We start from the raw sequence: 20,764 nt of genomic DNA, 5'->3' as shown, positions 1-20,764 counted from the left end.
TTCTTTGTATCACAGTGTCAGCCTCCTAGTGGCAGCAGCATACACCCACGGTCTGTGACCCCCAATGAGGCGAAGGAGAAACGTGTTGACGTTTCCTTAACTCCTTAAGCCCCGAGGGTGGTTTGCACGTTAATGACCGGGCCAATTTTTAGAATTCTGACCACTGTCCCTTTATGAGGTTATAACTCTGGAACGCTTCAACGGATCCCGGTGATTCTGACATTGTTTTCTCGAGACATATTGTACTTCATGATAGTGGTAAAATTTCTTTGATATTATCTGCGTTTGTGAAAAAAACGGAAATTTGGCAAAAATTTTGAAAATTTCGCAATTTTCCAACTTTGAATTTTTATGCCCTTAAATCACAGAGATATGTCACACAAAATTCCTAATACGTAACATTTCCCACATGTCTACTTTACATCAGCACAATTTTGGAAACAATTTTTTTTTTGGTTAGGGAGTTAAGGGTTAAAAGTTGACCAGCAATTTCTCATTATTACAACACCATTTTTTTTAGGGACATCACATTTGAAGTCATTTTGAGGGGTCTATATGATAGAAAATACCCAAGTGTGACACCATTCTAAAAACTGCACCCCTCAAGGTGCTCAAAACCACATTCAAGAAGTTTATTAACCCTTCTGGTGTTTCACAGGAATTTTTGGAATGTTTAAAATAAAATGAACATTTAATTTTTTTTCACAAAAAATTTACTTCAGCTCCAATTTGTTTTAATTTTACCAAGGGTAACAGGAGAAAATGGACCCCAGAAGTTGTTCTACAATTTGCCCTGAGTACCCAGATACCCCATATGTGGGGGTAAACCACAGTTTGGGTGCATGGCAGAGCTCGGAAGGGAAGGAGCGCCGTTTGACTTTTCAATGCAAAATTGCTTGGAATTAAGATGGGACGCCATGTTGCATTTGGAAAGCCCCTGCTGTGCCTAAACATTGAAACCCCCCACAAGTGACACCATTTTGGAAAGTAGACCCCCTAAGGATCTTATCGAGGTGTGTTATGAGAGCTTTGAACCCCCAAGTGTTTCACAACAGTTTATGACGCAGAGCCGTGAAAATACAAGTTCTTTTATTTTTCCCACAAAAATTATATTTTAGCCCCCAGTTTTGTATTTTCCCAAGGGTAACAGGAGAAATTGGACCCCAAAAGTTGTTGTCCAATTTGTCCTGAGTACGCTGATACCCCATATGTGGGGGGGGAACCACCGTTTGGGCACATGGCAGAGCTCGGAAGGGAAGGAGCGAATTTTGGAATGCAGACTTAGATGGATTGGTCTGCAGGCGTCACGCTGCATTTGCAGAGCCCCTGATGTACCTAAACAGTAGAAACCCCCCACAAGTGACCCCATATTGGAATCTAGACCGCCCAAGGAACTTATCTAGATGTGTTGTGAGAACTTTGAACCCCCAAGTATTTCATTACAGACTATAACCCAGAGCCGTGAAAATAAAAAATCATTATTTTCCTACAAAAATGTTTTTTTAGCCCCCCAAATTTTTATTTTCCTAAGGGTAAAAAGAGAAATTGTACCCCAGAAGTTGTTGTCCGATTTGTCCTGAGTACGCTGATACCCCATATGTTGGGGTAAACCCCTGTTTGGGCGCACGGGAGAGCTCGGAAGGGAAGGAGCACCGTTTTACTTTTTCAACGCAGAATTGGCTGGAATTGAGATCGGATGCCATGTCGCGTTTGGAGAGCCCCTGATGTGTCTAAACAGTGGAAACCCCCCAATTATAACAAACCCTAATCCAAACACACCACTAACCCTGACACACCCCTAACCCTAATCCCAACCGTAAATGTAATCCAAACCCTAACCCTAATGGGAAAATGGAAATAAATACCTTTTTTTTTTTCACTAAGGGGGTGATGAAGGGGGGGGGGGGTTTGATTTACTTTTATAGCGGGTTTTTTAGCGGATTTTTGTGACTGGCAGCCATCACACACTAAAAGACGCTTTTTATTGCAAAAAATATTTTTTTGCGTTACCACATTTTGAGAGCTATAATTTTTTCATATTTTGGTCCACAGAGTCATGTGAGGTCTTGTTTTTGCGGGAAGAGTTGACGTTTTTATTAGTAACATTTTCGGGCACGTGACATTTTTTGATCGCTTTTTATTCTGATTTTTGTGAGGCAGTATGACCAAAAACCAGCTATTCATGAATTTCTGTTAGGGGGAGGAGGCGTTTGTACCGTTCCGCGTTTGGTAAAATGGATAAAGCAGTTTTATTCTTTGGGTCAGTACGATTACAGCGATACCTCATTTATATCATTTTTTATGTTTTGGCGCTTTTATACGATAAAAACTATTTTATAGAAAAAATAATTATTTTTGCATTGTTTTATTCTGAGGACTATAACTTTATTTTTTTGCTGATGACGTATGGCAGCTCGTTTTTTGCGGGTCAAGATGACGTTTTCAGCAGTACCATGGATATTTATTTCCTTCTTTTGATCGCGTGCAGTTCCACTTTTTGTTCGGCGGTATGATAAAGCATTGTTTTTTGCCTCTCTTTTTTTTTTTTTTTTTACGGTGTTCACTGAAGGGGTTAACTAGTGGGACAGTTTTATAGGTCGGGTTGTTACGGACGCGGCGATACTAAATATGTGTTCTTTTATTGTTTTTTTTATTTAGATAAAGAAATGTATTTATGGCATCATGTTATAAGGCCAGATTGCTGATCTGACTCTTTGCAGAGCACTGTGTCAGATCAGCGATCTGACATGCAGGGCTGCAGGCTTAGGCCTCTTTCACACATCCGTATTTTCAGATCCGTAGCAATCCGTCGTTTTGGGCAAAAAACAGATCCTGCAAATGTGCTCGCAGGATGCGTTTTTTTTTGCTCACAGACTTGTATTAGCAACGGATTGCCACACGTCACGTCCCTCGTGCGACGGATCCGTTGTGTTTTGGCGGACCGTCGTCACAAAAAAAGTTCAAGTGAACGTTTTTTTTTGTCGGTCGCGTCCGCCATTTTCTACCGCGCATGCGCGGCCGAAACTTCGTCCCCTCCTCCCCGGACTTCAGAACGGGCAGCGGATGCGTCAAAAAACTGCATCCGCTGCCCACGTCGTGCAAAAATTTCACAACATGCGTCGGTAAGCCACCTCCCTGCAAGACCCGGATGGAGCCCCGCGGCCATTTTGGATCCGGGGCCTGCAGGGAGGAGACGCTCGGTACAAAGTGAGCACATCGCCTTGTACTGAGGGTCTCAGGGAAGCCTGCAGGGAGCCCCCTCCCTGCTGTGCGATGCTTCCCTATGCCCCCAGAACGCTGCTATCATGTTTGATCGCAGTGTGCCGGGGGTTAAAGTTTTATGGGAAGGCTGGAGGATGTTTTTTTTTTCCAGTTACCCATGACAGCATCAATGAGAGAGGTGTTCCACCCTTCAAGGACAGGAAACCTCAAAATTAAAAGGGCAGCTCCTCTCTCCGCATCAGTAGTTTCCTGTCCTTGACAGGGGAACTTTCATCTGCAAGACGGCAGCAGAAGAAGAAGCAAGTCCCAGACCTGGGACGGTCCATTGCGGCAGGGCATAGTCTCTGCTTCGGAAGGCACCGGAGTTACAGGAAAAGCCACGGGGGGGGGGGGGGGGGGGGGGGGCGTGGGGCACCAGTGCAGCAATGGATGCACAGCAGCAGCAACAGAGCCTGCAGCCACAGCAGCAGCATTTGGAGCCAGGGCAGCTGAAGCAACCCCAAGGCCAGATTCGACCGCACCAGGGTAGGAGTTCCAGATGATGGGCAGGCAGGTGCAAAGACTCTAGGACAAGTCGGCACAGCTCTACCAGAATGGAAGATTCCATGGTCCCTAAAGGAGACCTTTTGGATGACATCCTGCCTCCTGTTCCGGTACCCTTCAATTTCCTCAGAGTGGTAAGTGAGCTACGACAATGCCATTGTAATAAATGCAGATCTCCCTTCTTGTCCTTCAGGCACTCCTTTCAGTGTAAGAGATACGGCCAAAAGAGAACATCCACAGAACAGAGGAGGTGGGAGGAAGGGCAAGGGGTTCCTGTTCGGTAATTCTACCTAAAGTGGTAGAAAGCCCTTACAAAATGACTCCCTACCCCAGGTGGCAGGAAGGCTCTCTATATTCCTTCCAGCCAGGGAGAAAATATCATCCAGCCCTTGGATTCTCAACTTGGTTAGGGCAGGGTTTAAGTTGGAGTTCGGAGACTTCTGCCAAACAAGTTCATCGTGATGGTCCCATGAGCGTCCAGCTCTGAAGAAATAGCACTAGAATCAGCGGTTCTGAGCCTCTTAGGGAAAAACGTTTCGCAACATGTTCCAGCAGGAGAAGAAGGGAAAGGCTTCTATTCTCTCCTGTTTCTAATAAAGAAGCCGGATGGCTCATACAAAACTATTTTCAAACTGAAGGGCCTGAACAAGTTCCTGAACATTCCAAAATTCAAGATGGAATCGATAAAATCAGCAATGCAGCTGCTCTTTCCTGGTTGCTTTATGGTCGTCCTAGACCTGAAGGACACATATTACCATGTGCCAATACATGTTCTGGAAGTATCTCAAAGTTGCAGTGCCAGTAGGGGGCACCACAAGGTACCTCCAGTACAAGGCCCTCCCCTTTGGCCTGGCAGTGGTCCCTCGTGTATTCACGAAGTTAAAGGGAACCTGTCACGTGAATTTGGCGGGACTGGTTTTGGGTCATATGGGCGGAGTTTTCGGGTGTTTGATTCACCCTTTCCTTACCCGCTGGCTGCATGCTGGCTGCAATATTGGATTGAAGTTCATTCTCTGTCCTCCATAGTACACGCCTGTGCAAGGCAAGATTGCCTTGTGCAGGCGTGTACTATGGAGGACAGAGAATGAACTTCAATCCAATATTGCAGCATGCAGCCAGCGGGTAAGGAAAGGGTGAATCAAACACCCGAAAACTCCGCCCATATGACCCAAAACCAGTCCCGCCAAATTCAGGTGACAGAGTCCCTTTAATAGCAGAGGTTAGGGAAAGAAACAGACTGGTCATCGCATACTTGGACGACTTCCTGATAGTAGGCCCTTCTTTCGCTCTTTGCCGCAGTCAAGTGAGACATAGCAACCATCTTACAAAGCTTAGGGTGGTGTTTGAACCCTGAAAAAAATTTAAGTTGGACCCACAAAGGACACAAGTCTTTCTAGGACTCTTACTCTACTTGTGCCAGTAAGTGTCTCCTACCGGATCGAAAAAAGGAAAAATTGCTCAGTCTATCTCCAGGGTCAATACAAGATCTGGTGATGTCCCTCAGGAGTACAATGTCCCTCCTGGGCTCCCTGTCCTCATGTATCCCAGCAGTGAAGTGGGCTCAAATCCACTCAAGGGAGTTGTAGTAGTTCATGTTGGAAAGCCAACATTCCTTGCAGGGGTATATGGAAGGTACAATAATACGGCCTCGAAAGGTTATACATTCGCTGCACTGGTGGTTTGAGATAGAGTGCCTTTGGGACAGGGTCCCGAGTTTTCCTCATGTCACCAGACTAGTTACCACAGACGCCAGTTTACGGTAGGACCTGGAAGAAATTATGAGAGTGTACTCTGGAAGGAAAGGTGCCCCTAAAAGAGATTCTAGAGTTCCTTCAGAAGGGGCAGGAACAGGTCCTGGCGGTTAGTTCCTCGAAAGTTCAGGCATCGGCCTTAGGGGGATCTGTATAATTACAATCTTGCGGTTAATCAGTGGGTGGTCAGGTTTATTAAGGCATGTGCTAGAACCAGACCAGTTGCGATGGCCAGGGTCCCTCCATGGGACTTGAACTTGGTCCTGAATGGTTTGACAGAACCTCCCTTTGAGGCGTTAGCTACACTGTGTGCAGAATTATTAGGCAAGTATTTTGATCACATGACACTTTTTATACATGTTGTCCTACTCCAAGCTGTTCAGGCTTGAGAGCCAACTACCAATTAAGTAAATTAGGTGATGTGCATCTCTGTAATGAGGGGTGTTGTCTAATGACATCAAAACCCTATATAAAAGGTGTGCTTAATTATTATTATTCCTTTGGCAAAATGGGTCAGAAGAGAGATTTGACAGGCTCTGAAGTGTCCAAAATTGTGAGATGTCTTGCAGAGGGATACAGAAGTCTTGAAATTGCCAAACTTTTGAAGCGTGATCACCGAACAGTCAAGCGTTTCATGGCAAATAGCCAACGGGTTGCAAGAAGCGTGTTGTGCAAAAAAGGCGCAAAATAACTGCCCATGAATTGAGGAAAATCAAGCGTGAAGCTGCCAAGATGCCATTTGCCATCAGTTTTGCCATATTTCAGAGCTGCAATGTTACTGGAGTAACAAAGCACAAGGTGTGAGCTACTCAGGAACATGGCCAAGGTAAGGAAGGCTGAAAAATGACCACCTTTGAACAAAAAACATAAGATTAACGTCAAGACTGGGCCAAGAAATATCTTAAAACTGACTTTTCAAAGGTTTTATGGACTGATGAAATGAGAGTGATTCTTGATGGGCCGGAGGCTGGATCAGTAAAGGGCAGAGAGCTCCACTCCGACTCAGACGCCAGCAAGGTGGAGGTGGGGTACTGGTATGGGCTGGTATCATCAAAGATAAACTTGTGGGACCTTTTCGGGTTAAGGATGGAGTGAAGCTCAAGTCCCAGACCTACTGCCACTTTCTGGAAGGCAACGTCTTCAAGCAGTAGTACAGGAAGAAGTTGGTATCGTTCAAGAAAAAACATGATTTTCATGCAGGACAATGCTCCATCACATGCCTCCAACTACTCCACAGCGTGGCTGGCCAGTAAAAATCTCGAAGAAAAAATAATGACATGGCGCCCTTGTTCACCTGATCTGAACCCCATAGAGAACCTGTGATCCCTCATAAAATGTGAGATCTACAGGGAGGGAAAACAGTACACCTCTCGGAACAGTGTCTGGGAGGCTGTGGTGGCTGCTGCACACAATGTTGATCGTAAACAGATCAAGCAACTGACAATCTATGGATGGAAGGCTGTTGAGTGTCATCATAAAGAAAGGTGGCTATATTGGTCACTAATTTTTTGGGGTTTGGTTTTTGCATGTCAGAAATGTTTATTTCTAAATTTGTGCAGTTATATTGGTTTACCTGGTGAAAATAAACAAGTGAGATGGGAATATATTTGGTTTTATTAAGTTACCTATTAATTCTGCACAGTAATAGATACCTGCACAAACAGATATCCCCTTAAGATAGCCAAATCTTAAAAAACCTACTGTAACTTCCAAAAATATTAAGCTTTGATATTTATGAGTCTTTTGGGTTGATTGAGAACATAGTTGTTGATCAACAATAAAAATAATCCTCTAAAATACAACTTGCCTAATAATTCTGCACACGGTGTTAAGGGTCCATAAAGTTAATGACATTAAAGCATCTCAGCAGCCCTAACATAGGCACGGAGAGTAAGCGATATACAGGCCCCATCAGCAGACCCCACTTTACCATGGTAATGGACAATAGAGTAGTCTTAAAACCTGACCATGCCTATCTACCTAAAGTAGTATCTAAGTTCCATAATTCACAGAAGATCTCTCTACCTTACCATTGTCCTAACCCAAAAAATGATAGGGAGAAGAAGTTCCACACCCTAGATGTCAGGAGATGCAATCTTCACTATTTGTTAGCAACAAAACCTTGTAGGAAGGATAGGGCTCTGTTCATCTCCTTTCAGGGTTCTAGGAAAGGAATGGGAGTCTCGAAGCATACCCTATCCAGGCGCAGGAAGACCGGTCTCTGACGACCTGAGGGCCCACCCTACAAGAGTGATGGCAACGTCTTGGGCTGAAAGAGCAGACGTGTCCATAGAACAGATCTGTAAGGCAGCTTATGTGGTCATCACCTTCCACCTTTTATAGCCACAATAGACTGGATCTTTCTGCCTCTTCTGATCTCACATTTGGGTAGAGGGTGCTACAGGCTGTGGTCTCTCTCTAATATAGAGTAATTCTCTAATTGGTGCGGTCATGGGTGACTGGAAAACACGTATATTACCTACCGGTAGTGTGTTTTTACGGAACCCATGACAGCACCCTTATATTCTCCTCCCGTTACTAAGCTATCACCTTCTGGTTGGTGGGTTACTGTATATACTATACCACTTAGGGTGTGGTAAAGGATAGTTTCTTGAAATGTATATAGACGTGTCTACAGGAGGTACTCTCATGCTCTGTAATACACTGATGCGGAGAGATGAGCCACCCTTTTTATTTTGAAGGTTTCCTGTCCTTGCTGGGCGGATCCCCTCTCTCGGTGATGTCATGGGTTTCGTAAAAACACATTTCCGGTAAGTAATATGTGTTTTTTTCATTATATAGAGTATATCACATCTGATTGGGGGGTCCATTTTGAAGGGCTTGTCTTACAAACTGTCACGCACGCGCCCAGACGGGTTGGCGCGGGCATACGGGGGTGTGGCCCCACTGGACCACAGACCAAACTTCCCTGGAAGGGGCGTAACTAAGTAGCTTCCTAGGTGTTCGCTAGAGCCTCTGATGGTGAGGTCAGACTTGTGCAATAGGAAGCTACCAGATGCCACTCCAGGGTGATGTCTGGCTGTGGCTGCTGATCCCACTAAGGAACGGAGCGGGCACGGCTGGCACTCTGGCTGACAGGCGGGCACGGCTGGGACACAGGCAGGCACACGGGTACAACAGAGACACTGGCGGGCAGGCGGACACGGCTGGCTCTCTGGTAGGCAGGCGGGTACGGCTGGAACATAGGAAGAACCGGTAGGGACCGGTCTGCAGGCAGGTATGTGAAACAGTTGGGAACCTGTTCAGACAGGAGGACTAAGTAACAAGTAGAGAAAGACCGCAAGAGCGGATGCAGAGCGAAAGCACAAGAGCTAGAACCAAGAACAGAAACGCAGGAGGCTGAGTACGAGTAGAAGGTGGAACTAAGAGAAGAGAAGGAGAAGGCAGAGCCAAGAGCGGAGAGGCTGGAGGCGGAGCCAAGGGCGGAGAGGCTAGAGGCGGAGCCAAGGGCGGAGAGGCTAGAGGCGTTGCCAAGGGCGGAGAGGCTAGAGGCGGAGCCAAGGGCGGAGAGGCTAGAGGCGGAGCCAAGGGCGGAGAGGCTGGAGGCGGAGAGGCTGGAGGCGGAGCCAAGGGCGGAGAGGCTGGAGGCGGAGAGGCTGGAGGCGGAGCCAAGGGCGGAGAGGCTGGAGGCGGAGCCAAGGGCGGAGAGGCTGGAGGCGGAGCCAAGGGCGGAGAGGCTGGAGGCGGGGCAGAGAGGCTGGAGGCGGGGCAGAGAGGCTGGAGGCGGGGCAGAGAGGCTGGAGGCGGGGCAGAGAGGCTGGAGGCGGGGCAGAGAGGCTGGAGGCGGGGCAGAGAGGCTGGAGGCGGGGCAGAGAGGCTGGAGGCGGGGCAGAGAGGCTGGAGGCGGGGCAGAGAGGCTGGAGCCAAGGGCAGAGAGGCTGGAGCCAAGGGCAGAGAGGCTGGAGCCAAGGGCAGAGAGGCTGGAGGCGGGGCAGAGAGGCTGGAGGCGGGGCAGAGAGGCTGGAGGCGGAGCCAAGGGCAGAGAGGCTGGAGGCGGGGCAGAGAGGCTGGAGGCGGGGCAGAGAGGCTGGAGGCGGGGCAGAGAGGCTGGAGGCGGGGCAGAGAGGCTGGAGGCGGGGCAGAGAGGCTGGAGGCGGGGCAGAGAGGCTGGAGGCGGGGCAGAGAGGCTGGAGGCGGGGCAGAGAGGCTGGAGGCGGGGCAGAGAGGCTGGAGGCGGGGCAGAGAGGCGGAGCCAAGGGCAGAGAGGCGGAGCCAAGGGCAGAGAGGCGGAGCCAAGGGCAGAGAGGCAGAGCCAAGAGCAGAGAGGCTGGAGGCGGAGCCAAGAGCAGAGAGGCTGGAGGCGGAGCCAAGAGCAGAGAGGCTGGAGGCGGAGCCAAGAGCAGAGAGGCTGGAGGCGGAGCCAAGAGCAGAGAGGCTGGAGGCGGAGCCAAGAGCAGAGAGGCTGGAGGCGGAGCCAAGAGCAGAGAGGCTGGAGGCGGAGCCAAGAGCAGAGACGCTGGAGGTAACGCCAAGAGCGGAGACGCTGGAGGCGGAGCCAAGAGCAGAGACGGAGCCAAGTGTAGAAACACAGGAGGCGGAGCCAGATAGAACCGCAAAGAGCGGAGCCACAGAGCAAAGCCAGAGAGTGCGAAGCAAGGTCTGAGTGCAGAGCCGCAAGAGTGCGGAGTGTAAGCAGACTGAGAACACAAGGAAAGACAAAGCAGGGAAGGAAGCCACAGACAAGGAGACCGAGAAAAGACACAGGGACCAGGATATTCTGCCTCCTGGAGGGCGGACTACAAGATCAAGGCAATAGCACAGAGAAAAGCTCAGAGGGAGTAACTCAGAGCAAGGCCAGGCAAACTCAGCAGCTAAACACTAACTGAGCTAACACATTGCACAGGCACAGACCACAGGGTGGAGCTGCACTATATACAGGAGGCCTCTTGGTAATTGGTCAGTAACAGACCAGACAGATGCACCTGATTCCTATAAGAACCAGAGAGTTCAGGCGCCGGCCCCCTATACACATAGCCATGAGGCATGCACAGAGCAGAGACACAGAACATGGAGCTGGCATGAAACAGAAACCACATCATGGCCTGGAGCAGTGGGTAAGATTGTGTGAGAGATGTGAGGCCATGCTGTGATGCCAGCAGAGTTGTTACACAAACATTTATCACCCATCCACAGGATCAATGATAAATGTATGATTGCCTAGAGCAGGGGGTCAAAAGTCCCATGTAAACCTGAACCAACTTTGCTCCATTCACGATCTATAAGTGTGGTGGTCGCACATGCTTACTACCTCTACATTCTGTTCTTGAGATTGATGGGAATCTCAGCACCCAAACTCTCAGTAACCATACATTTATTCAGTGGACAGCTGAGATGTTTAAAGGACAAACCTTTTAAAAGTTGCATTCATTTAGCCCCGACTCACACATATCGTATATACTCGTGTAGAAGCCGAGTTTTTCAGCACTTTTTTGTGTGCTGAAAACCCCCCCTCGGCTTATACACGAGTGACGGTGCCAGAAAGCCGGCGGGGAAAGGGAAACGGCAGGTTACAGAGGCCGCAGCTGCAGGCTGTGGCTAAAGCCTGTGCCGCTGCTGTAATAGCGCACAGTGCCAGCAGCAGCCGCCTTCCAGCACACATCATACTCTCTTACCGGCGCGCTCTCGGTGCTGGCACAGCATCTCGTCCCGGCTGCATGCAGCTCTTCCAGCCGAGCAGTCACGTGGCACTGCTCATTAAGGTAATAAATATGCAGGCCTCTCCACTCCAATAGGCGTGGCGCGCATATTCATTACCTTAATGAGCAGGGTCACGTGACCGCTCAGCAGGAAGAGCTGCTGGAAGCCGGAACAAGATGCAGTGCGACCGAGGGAGCGCAAGCAAGTAAATAAGATTTTTTTTTTTTTTTACAGGAATCATACATAGGGATAAGGGGATGAGGAGCCATGCACACAATGACAGGGACGGGGGGAGCCATGCACACAATGACAGGGACGGGGGGAGCCATGCACACAATGACAGGGACAAGGGGAGCCATGCACACAATGACAGGGACGGGGGGAGCCATGCACACAATGACAGGGACGGGGGGGAGCCATGCACACAATGACAGGGAGAGCCATGCACACAATGACAGGGAGAGCCATGCACACAATGACAGGGACAAGGGGAGCCATGCACACAATGACAGGGACGGGGGGAGCCATGCACACAATGACAGGAACGGGGGGAGCCATGCACACAATGACAGGGACAAGGGGAGCCATGCACACAATGACAGGGACAAGGGGAGCCATGCACACAATGACAGGGACAAGGGGAGCCATGCACACAATGACAGGGACGGGGGGAGCCATGCACACAATGACAGGGACAAGGGGAGCCATGCACACAATGACAGGGACGGGGGGAGCCATGCACACAATGACAGGGACGGGGGGAGCCATGCACACAATGACAGGGACGGGGGGAGCCATGCACACAATGACAGGGACAAGGGGAGCCATGCACACAATGACAGGGAGAGCCATGCACACAATGACAGGGACAAGGGGAGCCATGCACACAATGACAGGGACAAGGGGAGCCATGCACACAATGACAGGGACAAGGGGAGCCATGCACACAATGACAGGGACAAGGGGAGCCATGCACACAATGATAGGGACGGGGGAGCCATGTACACCAGGACAGGGATGAGGGGACAATGCATACATGGCTTATACTTGAGTCAATAAGCTTACCCAGTTTTCGTGGCAAATGTAGGTGCCTCGGCTTATACTCAGGTCGGCTTATACTCGAGTATATATGGTAATTAAAACTTACTCTCTAACTAGATAGACAGGTCACCTGCTGTGGAAGGAGTCCTGCTGGCCCCGGAAATCTCCTCTCTTTGGATGGAGGGGTCTCCCATGGCAAATTCTGTGGGGTTTTACTCGCTGCTGTCATCAGCTGTATAAGATGATTGGTCACCACTGGGGTCTGTAGAGTGTTAGGTGGGTGTGGGCGGGGTGATGAGAGAGGAGTTCTGGGTGGTAATGGGTGGGAGTTGGCTGGTCCATTTTGCCGTACGTTTGCCGAGGTGGATGCACTGGGTGACGAAATATACCGTGGATGGGCAGAATCTGAGGGGTTAGTGAAGGATCCACCTCTCACTGGGGTCACAGGCTGTGCTTCCACACCAGGCCTTATACATGGCCTCTTAGCAGTGGGTCCTGGAGACTGACATGGTCCATTTCCTCCACCACTTAGATGATGACTGTGATTTATAGGATGGTTAGTATTGATATGTGGATACCGTGTCTGTGCAGTGGTATCACTCAGAGAACGCCTGTGACCCATATCTTGATTATTCCGAGACGGCCGCAATTGGAATGAAGACCTACTTGTGTCTTTTTCGATGTTTTGTGAGATCTGGTTGGCTGTGTTGAGGAGCAGAGGAGGTACTGGAGCCTGACATTGATTAGACTCCTCGGCCTCCAGCTCACTACATAGAGACAATAGTTCCTCATCATCCACGTCCTGGACAGATGTTGGTGCACCTAGTGTTTCCAGAAACTTCAAGCTACGTCCCACAATGGCTGCTTGGCACACTGGAGAAGGTTTTGTAAAATTTGACTCCGTTCCTGTGTCTCCAGTAGTGGTTTTAGGGATAGGCCGGAGGTATACTGATGAAGGCTTGTGGTTAACATGACTGGACTCTGCACCCTCTACTACAGACAGGAAATCCTACAAAAGAAAACGGATTATATAAATTACACTTATAATAGAGAAGATGTGGCATGAGTCACATAGCCGACGGCAGTTGTATTAGGCTGCCGTCACACTGGCAGTATTTGGTCAGTATTTTACATCAATATTTGTAAGCCAAAACCAGGAGTGGGTGATAAATGTAGAAGTGGTGCATACGTTTCTATTATACTTTTCCTCTAATTGTTCCACTCCTGGTTTTGGCTTACAAATACTGATGTAAAATACTGACCAAATACTGCTAGTGTGATGGCAGCCTTAAGCCTATATAGCAAAAACTTGATATTCCTAAGGGCTCCTTCTCAGTTGCGAGAAATACGTCCGAGTCTCGCAGGTTAAAACCCTCCTCTGGCGCCAGCACTCCGGAGCGGAGCGTGCAGCTCCATGTATTGCTATGCGACTGCACGCTCCGCTCTGGAGTGCCGGTGCCAGAGGAGGGTTTTAACCTGCGAGACTCGGCCGTATTTTTCGCAACTGAGAAGGAGCCCTAACAGTGGGAAGCCCGTCATATATTTATACTATATCCTCTGGCCAAGCCATACAAGAAACCAGCTTTAGGGTATGTGCAGTGTGTCTTTTTCAGGTGAAAATTGCCTTTGAAAATTCTCAAAATAAGCATTTCTTCATTAGAAAAATGACTTGCTGTGCACATGTTCAAACTTTTGAACGTCTTTTAATCACTTCAGGTTTCTAAAATCACCAGTTAAAAGAAGAGAAGTGTCCATTTTTCAGGTGTTTTTCACTAAGAAGAGCTGTGCTTTACAACATGAGGCAATGGGAAAGCTCAAAAGACACCCCAGCTTCTTTAGGTCATGGCTGTTTTTTTTGCTTAAAGGGAACCTGTCACCCCCAAAATGGATGTTGAGCTAAGCCCACCGGCATCAGGGGCTTATCTACAGCATTATGGAATGCTGTAGCTAAGCCCCCGATGTATCCTGACAGATGAGAAAAAGGTTAGATTATACTCACCTGGGTGGGCGGGCGTTCCGATGGGTGTCGCAGTACGGGGCCTCCCATCTTCATAGGATGACGTCCTCTTCTTGTATTCAGGCTGCGGCTCCTGTTAAGGGCAAAGTACTGCAGTGCGCAGGCGCTGGGCCTCTCTGACTTTTCCCGGCGCCTGCACACTGCAGTACTTTGCTCTGCCCTCAACAGGACAGACAAGTACGCCTGCACCGGAGCCGCAGCGTGAAGACAAGAAGAGGACGTCATCCTATGAAGACGGGAGGCCCCGGACCGGACCGAGACGCCTATCCAATCGGACCACCCGTGTGAGTATAATCTAACCTCTTTTTCTCATCTTTCAGGATACATCGGGGGCTTATCTACAGCATTACCGAATGGGATAAGCCCCTGATGCCGGTGGGCTTAGCTCAACTTCTATTTTGAGGGTGACAGGTTCCCTTTAAAAAAAATGACTGTTTCTTCATTATTCAACGAAGTGACAAAAAACGACCAGAAAATGACAGTAATGAAGAGGTCACAAAAACGATGAGAAAAACCTACAAAATACTGCTGGCAGGTAAAATCTTGGGAAATATGCTCAGGAAATTACACACAAAAAAGTAAACAAAAGACTCTTTGGGGGGAATATATCTATGTACAGACATACACGAGACAAGTGAACTTGGAAAAAAAAAAAATAAGAAGAAAACTTCTTTAACGCCATTGTCCTTATAAGGCCGGAGTCACACTACAGCGAGATACGGCCGAGTCTCTCTGGTCAAAAGCAAGCTCTGGCACCGGCATTCCGGAGTGGAGCGTGTGGTTCCATGTATGGCTATGCGGCCGCACGCTCCGCTCTGGAGTGCTGGTGCCAGAGCTTGGTTTTAACCTGTGAGACTCGGCCGTATCTCACTGTGTGTGATCCCGGCCTAAAGCTACATGTAGAACCAGACTGCACATGGGCTGTGTAAAAATAAAGGGGACACTAAAATCCAACATCCTAGATATCACTGAATTAAATATTCCAGTTGTAAATCTTTATCCATTACATAGTGGAATGTGTTGAGAACAATAAAACATAAAAATGATCAATGTAAATCACAACTAATATCCCACGGGGGTCTGGAGTTGGAATGATCCTCAAAATCAAAGTGGAAGATGAAGTTACAGGCTGATCCAACTTCAGTGGAAATGCCTCAAGACAAGGAAATGATGCTCAGTAGTGTGTGTGGCCTTCACATGCCTGTATGACCTCCCTACAATGCCTGGGCATGCTCCTGATGAGGCGGGGGATGGCTTGCTGAGGCATCTCCTCCCAGACCTGGACTAAAGCATCCGCCACTTCCTGTGGTGCAACGTGACATTGGTGGATGGTGCGAGACATGATGTCCTGGCCAGTCCATAGCTTCAATGCCTTCATCTTGCAGGAACTGCTGACACTCCAGCCACATGAGGTCTGGCATTGTCCTGCATTAGGAGGAACCCAGGGCCAACTGCACCAGCATATGGTCTCACAAGGGGTCTGAGGATCTCATCTCAGTACCTAAAGGCAGTCAGGCAACCTCTGACGAGCACATGGAGGGCTGACTTGCCACCTCACACCATTACTGACCCACTGCCAAACCGGTCATGCTGAAGGATGTTGCAGGCAGATCGCTCTCCATGGCATCTCCAGACTCTGTCACGTCTGTCACATGTGCTCAGGGTGAACCTGCTTTCATCTGTGAAGAGCACAGGGCGCCAGGGGTGAATTTGCCAATCCTGGTGTTCTGTGGCAAATGCCAAGCATCCTACATGGTGTTAGGCTGTGAGCACAACCCCCATCTGTGGACATCGGGCACTCAGACCATCCTCATGGAGTCAGTTTCTACCTGTTTGTACAGACATGCACATTTGTTGAAAAGTAGACGTGTGCACAGCCGTAAAGAGGTGCCAGAGTAGGTTCCCACACCGTAGTATATAGCAAACTCTCGGCACTCAACTTAACGTAAGACAGGTGATTTAATGGTGTACACAAAATAACAGAAGTTTCGGTTCTATATCTGGACCTTCATCAGTCACAGTTGATAAATGTGAGCGAGCGAGTGGACCCACAGAATGGCTGATTGTGGAATGAAATCACACTTATGTGTGAGCGCTGCCTGTATGTGGGCAGTATAGCCCCAAATCAAGCGTCCCTGTTATTTTGTGGACACCATTAAATCATGTGGTCTGTGGTCCCCACCTACAGAACCACTGCTTTATTGAGCGAGTCTTGATAATTGCCATCTTTTGTCTATTCCATTTGCACAAAAGCATGTGAAATTGATTGTCAAACAGTGTTGCTTCCTAAGTGGACAGTTTGATTTCACAGAAGTCTGATTTACGTGGAGTTATATTCTGTTTAAGGCTACGTTCACATTAGCGTTGTGTGGCGCAGCGTCGGGCGCAGCCGCGGCGACGCATGCGTCATACGCCCCTATATTTAACCCCTGGACGAAGCATTTCAGTGCAAAACGCGCGTCGGGTGTGGTGGACGCCTGGAGACTCCCTCTGCTACTTTTGGTAATTGTTGTGTGAATGCCTTATTCATATGTTAATGTGACTGATTAGACCCCTTGTAGCTGGCCTGAGGAATGAATATCCCTCCCCTACATAGGTAAACAATGACTACAAACATGCTGGCTCAGCATCTATAGGGGTGTATTGTATTATGTCTAAACAATGACTGTGTATTACCCTGCTTATTCACAGAGATATCTGTGACTGAATATTTATAGATTGTCTCCAGGTGTATCCACTGTCTTTTTCCTGTTTGTTTTGTGGACCTCACCCTTGAGCTATATTGGTTTTAATATTATGATTTGTTAATAAAATATCTTTTCAATTGAATTTTTTGCTCTGCTGTGGAGCCTTTCTTTATTGGTGTATATATTCCATAAATGGTTTCCATTAGGATATATGCTTAGGTGTATTCTTCCTAAGTGGACAGTTTGATTTCACAGAAGTCTGATTTACTTGGAGTTATATTCTGTTTAAGGCTACGTTCACATTAGCGTTGTGCGGCGCAGCGTCGGGCGCAGCCGCGGCGACGCATGCGTCATACGCCCCTATATTTAACATGGGGGGCGCATTGACATGCGTTGCCTTGCGTTCTGTGACGCATGCGTCATTTTGGCGCAACTGTCAGGGCGCAGAGGACGCTGCATGATGCAGTTTTTTGTGCACCAAAAATCATGCAAAAAAAATGAACACATGCGCCACAAAACGCTGCGTTGTGCATGCGTTTTGCATGTGTTGCGTCGCCGAGCCGCACAACGCAAATGTGAACGTAGCCCTAGGGTATGTGTCCACGTTCAGGATTGCATCAGGATTTGGTCAGGATTTTCCATCAGTTTTTGTAAGCCAAAACCAGGAGTGGATGATAAATACAGAAGTGGTGCATATGTTTCTATTATACTTTTCCACTAATTGTTCCACTCCTGGTTTTGGCTTACAAATACTGATGAAAAATCCTGACCAAATCCTGATGCAATCCTGTACGTGGACACATACCCTTAATGTTCCCTTTATTTTTTGGAGCAGTGTACATGGGAAATAGAAGCTTTTTTTTTTATTATTGAAATGTCAATGGAAAAAAATATGCATCTTATATGGATGTAACAAACATATTGGACAGACACGCGGGGAGGGAGGGCAGGGACCCGCGAGCAGACATCCACTGCATTATATGGATGGAAAATCATCAGTTTTCACTGGATTAAAAAAAGATGATGTTTTATATGATTGTCTGAATTCAGACCAATACCCTATATGAAAATGGAGAAAGGCAGACAAAACAATAAGGAATATTCACCATTACCTCATCATCAAAATCTTCAGATCCAGAGCAGAAGAGGTTCTGGAAACTTAAAGCCTGAAAGTACAAAGCATGTAATGAATGTAAGACATGGAGGGTCAGTGGTTAATCTCCATCTTTCAAACTGATGTGAAACCACAACTCCCAGCATTCTGTAAAAGCTGCAGATATATTACCGTCAGTAAACATTTCAGTGAGCTCTATTCAGTCAGAGACCCTCTGGCATTTTTTCCTTGAACACCAGCTGTGAGGTTGTTGTGCGGAATCTTTGTGTGCGCATTAATCCATATGGATGGTGCACAAGACAAACCAACACAAGGGGGACTCCCTCTATAAAGCCACAAAATATGGTGCACGTCATATCTGCGCAATGATCTGTATAAAGATAGCAGGCCTTACAGGAAGGGGCACGACAGTGTAAGTTATAGCACAAATTGAGGTCAGCTTCCAGCTGGTGTACATAGCATGGCCTGCCACACTGACAAAGATAGAGGCGAGCTTGGCACTTCTTACAGCAAAGCACAATTGTAACACACCAGTGGCTGTAGACAGAAAAACATGGCTACCATGGAAGTCAATTGTTTGTTTTGGAAATAAATAATAGATTTGGGCAATACCACGTATGCAATAAAATGCATTTTAGAATTAAAATAAAAATCTGATTTTGCATTTTTTGTGATTGAGACTTTATTTTGTATTACTTTTTCACTCCTCACCTTACAGTGACATAAATAACTGGCAGATCTGATCTGGATCTGTTAGGACCCAGAGGATTGATGGTCAAACGAGCTCGGATAAGGTGTAATCTGAGCATGCTCGGGCGCCGAGTGACTTCGTGTGTGCTTGAATATGTTCCAGTCTCCCCTGCTGACAGCCACGAGACATGCAGGTGTGGGGACTCGAACATATTATTCGAGCACGCCAAAGTCACTGGGTGAGCATGCGCAGATAACACCTTATCCCAGCACGTTCACTCATCACTACCCGGTGAGCATGCGATTACCAGTGCAGATGCTACTGAGCGCTATGTAGCTGGCAAACCAGGAGACAGAAGTGGTAATAAACCTCTGCCGCCTTCTCCCCAAGGTCTGTGCATGTGTCTGACAGCCGAGGACCGGCTCCTGATATGTTGCAGTAGCGTTATCCTTGAACAGTAAGTTTACAATGGCGCAGGGTTAACATACTGGAAATTGACAGCAGTTCATCATTATTGTGTTAAAGGGGCGCTGTTGCTGAAAATAAAAATGGCTACATTGCAGACAAATATCATGCAAAACAGTCATACAACACATTACTGTGAATTCTCAAGACAAGTGAATCCCGTGCAATGTACATTTGGAAACATTTGCGCCCCCATGTCACAGGTTGTAATGCGACATCACAGGAAATGATCAGACATGAACATCTAATGTCAAGCAAAGTCGCCATGAGGCCCTCACCAAAGTCTCAGGTGGCTCCACAGGTCCATCTACTCAGGTCAAGTGAGGAGACCGGTGGTATGTGTGCACTGAGGTGTGTGGGCAGACATTACTGTTCAGGCCCCAGGGGCTGCACTTGTGGTTCCTCGCCTAAGGGGGCAACTATATCAAAACTAATGGAAAAAAATTCAACCAATCAGGTGGCTGCTTCCATCGTCAAAACTGCCCCTGAACTATGAAATCTGCATCCTGATTGGTTCCTCTAAGCCACTTCGCCATCTATCACTTGCAGTACTTTTGCCAAGGCTTATGGACATCTCTATGGCAGTTGCTGCGCAGGAGACGGCAGCCTGTACACGCTGGGACCTTACACAACATTTATAGTAACATACAGTGGGAAACATTGTGACCTGTGCTGCAGACAGTAACTAAAGAAAGAAAATTCACCATATGTCATAAGTATAAGCTCCCGCGGCATCAGCCAAACAGTAAACGACCGCTCCAGCGTTTGCAACATCCCCAAGAGACGGCTTCCGTAGGACACTTCCGGTGTGTGGAACGCAGACTTCCGGTAATTGGAATGCAAAACTTTTTCTCTGTGAGATTGACGTTTCAGTACCGCCCCCATTTCCTTATAAAGTCATAGCTCTGCCCCCTGGTGGTGGACAGTGGCAGCTGCGTCAGAAGACTTTCCTGACTGTAGTTTAGGCAGAACATGTATGGATTTACTGGTAAAAGGGGTCAGTGCAATTCTGGGGTGTAGGAGAAGGCATGGGAGAGCAGCGGGTCCCAGGTGAATGTGATGTAAATCTCCTGTGAAGTATTTCATAGCAGCAAGGAACATGGTGACTCTTAGGCCGGGTTCACATTTGTGTCTGTGTGCGCAGCGTACGATCCGCATGCGTCATGTGTACATAGCTTTAACATTGTGTACGCAGGGACATGTTTTTGCATGGATTCGCTTGCGGATGCGTACACATGCGTCGTTGCAGGGTCCAGCAAACGCAACATGTTGCATTTTTTGAGGCGTCAAATATTTCGTATGTGTACGCATGCGGATGATTGCATCAAAAAACGCATTAGTGTCTATGGTAACGCATTGGTACCCAAGGACATGCATACAAATGTGTTCGATACGCATGCGTACTTTAGACTGCACATGTCCAGAAAAGGATGTTACCAACTCCACCATGCGCATAAAAAACGCAAACTCATGGCAAAACGCATTTAAACGCATGCACACGCAGCGGTTTTGTTTGCATCATGGGCAAGCTGATGCACAGGCATAAAGGGAACCTGTCATCCACCAAAATGGAAG

General features: G+C 47.9%; 1 protein-coding gene across 2 annotated transcripts in view; it reads right to left on the bottom strand.

The window, feature by feature from the left end:
* Window positions 1-20,006, bottom strand: part of HROB (homologous recombination factor with OB-fold) — a 30,581-nt gene extending 10,575 nt beyond the window's left edge. The window contains exons 1-3 of one of the 2 annotated variants that reach the window (XM_069751474.1): window positions 19,894-20,006; window positions 18,032-18,085; window positions 12,346-13,224 (exon numbers count right to left, since the gene is read on the bottom strand). In XM_069751474.1, coding sequence (XP_069607575.1) covers window positions 12,346-13,224; window positions 18,032-18,085; window positions 19,894-19,896 — 936 coding nt within the window. In that variant the 5' untranslated portion in view covers window positions 19,897-20,006. The remainder of the gene's footprint in view (window positions 1-12,345; window positions 13,225-18,031; window positions 18,086-19,893) is intronic. The other variant, XM_069751475.1, reaches the window with a different exon arrangement.
* Window positions 20,007-20,764: the final 758 nt, after the last annotated feature.

This window comes from Ranitomeya imitator, chromosome 2, assembly GCF_032444005.1.
Source record: "Ranitomeya imitator isolate aRanImi1 chromosome 2, aRanImi1.pri, whole genome shotgun sequence".
NCBI classification, from domain to species: domain Eukaryota; kingdom Metazoa; phylum Chordata; class Amphibia; order Anura; family Dendrobatidae; genus Ranitomeya; species Ranitomeya imitator.
The sequence above is the reverse complement of the archived record's forward strand: the minus strand, read 5'-3'. Positions and strand labels throughout refer to the sequence as shown.